The sequence below is a fragment of the Crocuta crocuta genome, unplaced genomic scaffold (assembly GCF_008692635.1).
Source record: "Crocuta crocuta isolate KB4526 unplaced genomic scaffold, BGI_CrCroc_1.0 scaffold1529, whole genome shotgun sequence".
Lineage (NCBI taxonomy): Eukaryota > Metazoa > Chordata > Mammalia > Carnivora > Hyaenidae > Crocuta > Crocuta crocuta.
In genome coordinates, this window is record NW_027532160.1 from 53,269 (window position 1) to 57,360 (window position 4,092).

Genomic DNA, 4,092 nt, shown 5'->3' on the forward strand with positions numbered 1-4,092 from the left:
GGATGTAATATGGTATCTTGTGGTTTTAATTTGCATTTCCCTGATCTGTGTGTGTGTCTCTTTCCATTCTTTGCAGCTGATCTGAACAACATTAAGTTCTCAGCTTATCGCACTGCCATGAAGCTACGCAGAGTCCAGAAGGCACTGCGTTGTGAGTTTCCCATATCACTTCCCCACAGCCTTCACCCTACTCCCCCTCTTCCTCATCTGCTGGCTGTTTTCCATTTTGATCCCACCTCGGCCAGGGTTGTTGATTGGCTTGGTGGAACCCACCAAAGGCAGGGTATGCTGGTTGTGGGCACCTGCTCTTTCCAGGAGCATTCCATTGTCTCCAAGCCCCAAACTTGTTTCTAAATTAACACATAACTATCCTACTCTTCCCTCGCGTCCCTGCCCAACATGGATAATCAAGCAACTGTTTTGTGGCAGGAAGTAGTCCAGCCCAAGGTTTGGAGCCATCAGGGGCTTGTGTTCTTTTGCCATCTTGGGGTTGGTTATTGATGTCGCAGAACTATTGAAGCAAGTGCCAGTGGTTAGGGGACAATGTGGCTATAGATAAAGTGTCCTTTCTGGCCTTCCTTAGGAACACTATCCATTCAATTTTCCTGGCCCAGGCATGTCTGGCTAGGCTGATTCCAGCATTCCGGGTAATTAGAAAATCTTTCTGAGGTATGTTACATTTACCCAGACATAGCTGAGACTTCATAACTGGTATCTAGGTTCTCAGAACAAGGTTCATGGACAAACCTGTTTGCTGTTGAAATGTGTGTAAAGACAGAGAAACTTAAAATGGGATTTGACTCCTTCGGAGTTAATACAACAAAGGAGATGAATTTACTCACATCCTACCATCTTCTTGAAACTGATGCCAAAGAACATATGGGTATATACATATTTTGGGTTAATTTAGGGGGTCTTTCACTGCCATCCCACTCTTTGGGATGAGGATCTTGGTGAAGGGCAATCTTTGTATCATACTTATAAATGAATGCTTTGGAGATTGAGTCAAATTTGGTGATGCTGGTGGCGTTATCTCTTCATGTAGTCCTAGAAGTCCTACTTTTGGCCACTCTCCTGTCTCTTTTCCTTCCCAGTGGATCTGGTAACTTTAACCACAGCCCTGGAGATCTTCAATGAGCATGATCTGCAGGCCAGTGAGCATGTGATGGATGTGGTGGAGGTCATTCACTGCCTGACGGCCTTATATGAACGGCTGGAGGAGGAAAGAGGCATCCTGGTCAATGTGCCGCTCTGTGTGGACATGAGCCTCAACTGGCTCCTCAATGTTTTTGATAGGTAAGGGCTTGTATCCTCCGGAAGCCTCCAGGATGAAATCCAGTGGGACATCTGAAGTGGGCATGGTGAGAAGGGGTCGTTCCCACAGTGGACTTGGACTTGAGCTCAGCTTGGGGCATGGTTGGCACAGAACCCTGCTGGGATAAAGTTTGTCAGGGAAATTAATGCCAAGATGTTAACTCTTTACATATAACCGTGTTCTCAGTCTCTTCTCTTAAACCTAGTGGTCGCAGTGGAAAGATGCGGGCATTGTCCTTTAAGACTGGCATTGCATGCCTATGTGGAACCGAAGTGAAGGAAAAATTGCAGTGTGAGTACAACTTCAAAGTCTTGAGTGGAAGGTGGAGGGAGAGGTGTGATGGGAGGAGGAAGGGTGAAAATAAGCAGAAGGTAGGTCTTATGACTCAGCAGAGCACTACTCGGGCTACATTCTAATGGTGGTCCAGGCTAATGCAAAGAAACCACAACAACCAAAGGCTATGATGGGTCTAAGATCTGTTATTATTTCCAGTGTTACTCCAAGGGGTTTGGCTTCTTCTGACCTAATGTAATTAGTTGACTAAGTTCTGAGCTGGCTTCCTGGGGTATCCAAAGGCCTGACTTCCTAGTGCCATTTTCCTGTGGCCTATCAGGCTCAGCCCTTTCCTAATCTGAATCTCAAGCCATGTCACACATTCTACTGGAGACGTCCCATGTGATGGCATGGGCAGGGCATAATAATCACCAGTATATGGGAGGTGAATAGTATGCATTTCTATAGCTTTTAACCTTCTGGTTTATACTACCTTTGCTTTCCCCTCCATCCTCCATCTTCTGTACAGCATTTTGTACTTTTCTGCAGCAGCAGAGTTAGTTGTCAGGTGCTTAATGTGTATTAACCACTGTGCTAAATGGTGAGTACAAGGTTCAGTCAGACATGGTCCCTGCCTCAAGTTGTTGACAGTCCAGAGGAGGAGACAGAAGTACACCGAAAGCATTTTTGAAAGTGTTAACTAGAATAATTTGAATGGCAAGGGATTTGTGCTATATCAGATCACAGAAGAGGGATGACAGTGGCCTGGGAAAACTTTACAGGCAAGGAGACATAGCAAAACATGTTCATAGCAATGATATTATTTATTTCTCCCAACATTCATTTGAGAAGGAATAGACAGTAATTATTTCTTCTCAATTTTCAAGTGAGGAACCTGCAGCATAGAGAGGTTCATGACTTACTCAAAGTCCTAAAAGCTAGTCAGTAATGGACCCAGAACTAAAACCCAGGCCATCTGCCTTTCACTTCTGAGTATTTTCTAAGCCATAGGTGATATGAGACAGACAAGAACCTCTTAAGGAGCTTTCCTAAGATTGGGGTGGGATAGGAGTAGTTCTCACAGGGGAAATACAGCCTATATTCGAATATAAGTACCATAGTCTATTGCACACATTAGATGATGTTCTATTATTGCACACATTAGACTATGTTCTATTAGACCATAGTCAATTAGGTGATCATCTTCTCTTTGTGGATTATCTGTGTCAGTGGTTTGTTTGTTTGTTTGTTTGTTTTTTCCATTTGTATGGAGAGTTGAGAGCTCACTGTAGTGTCAGATGACATGAGCTATGTGAACAGAAGGGGACTCATGTTCAGGCACACCTAAACCCTACACCCCTTCATCTTGCTTCTTGATAATCTGTTTTCCCAGCAGCGTCATATCTGTGTCTGGCACTGGTCTGACATGCAGCCCTCTCTGTCTTCATCTCTCTCTCTCTCTCTCTCTCTGTTTCTGATGTTCTCTGTCTCTTTGTGTCTGTCTTGTTTTTTCTCTCTGAACTCAGAGATTGCTATTTTTAGAACTCATGGGCTTCTAGAAGGTCTGGGATGGACCTTTAGGTACTCTAGTATCAAAAGTCATTAGCTAAGTCTATCTACTCTTTCTCTATATTCCTTTTCTGATCCTTCTCCTCACACCATTCTCTTGCCATTCCTTCATGGGGATTGGCCATGACTTATGGTGGGACCAGCAGACCTCTTCAGCCAAGTAGCCAACTCAGGCAGCCAGTGTGACCAGCGCCACCTCGGTGTCCTGCTTCATGAGGCTATTCAGGTGCCCCGTCAGCTGGGGGAAGTGGCAGCCTTTGGGGGCAGCAACGTGGAGCCCAGTGTCCGTAGTTGCTTCCGTTTTGTGAGTATGAAACTGGGAATGGATGATGAGAGGGAGGGTGGGAGAAAGGGAGGGAGACCTATGAGTGAGGCTTTTGATCTCAACTCCTCAGATATAAAGGAGTTTCTTCAGATAGAACAACACAGCAGAGGGTTCTCTGGGCTTTTAAGTCCAAAGTCCTACTGGGGAGGGTGCCAGCTCAACTAGGACAGGGCAGTAGGTGGACACCTCCGTAGAAAAGGCCATAGGCCAAACCAGGTCTTGCTGGTTCTCCTGTCCCTCAGAGGGGTGCCATTCTAGGGACAAGGCACTTTGGGCCCCACTCATTGTCATTGGGCTTTTTGTTTCCCTAGAGCACTGGGAAGCCAGTCATTGAAGCTTCACAGTTCCTTGAGTGGGTCAACTTGGAGCCCCAGTCTATGGTGTGGCTGGCTGTTCTGCATCCGGTCCCNGCTCTATCTGTAGGCAGTCCCCCATCAAGGGCTTCAGGTAGGGAAAGCAATATCTGCTGGAAAGATAATGTTAAATAGGCCACATTACATATAAAATCATATATTACAAAACAATGTACGTATTCTATAATTATATAATTACAGCTAATCTATGATATGCTGTTATATACTGTTGCAATCCTTTTTACTGCTGAATATTT

General features: G+C 45.1%; 1 protein-coding gene across 1 annotated transcript in view; it reads left to right on the top strand.

Moving 5' to 3' along the window:
- The window catches only part of DRP2 (dystrophin related protein 2), a 28,720-nt gene that overhangs the window by 15,682 nt on the left and 8,946 nt on the right, over window positions 1-4,092 (top strand). Inside the window, 6 exon segments of the mRNA XM_077776439.1 lie at window positions 77-151; window positions 1,095-1,296; window positions 1,521-1,606; window positions 3,304-3,461; window positions 3,794-3,887; window positions 3,890-3,929. Of these exon segments, the coding sequence (XP_077632565.1) occupies window positions 77-151; window positions 1,095-1,296; window positions 1,521-1,606; window positions 3,304-3,461; window positions 3,794-3,887; window positions 3,890-3,929 (655 nt within the window).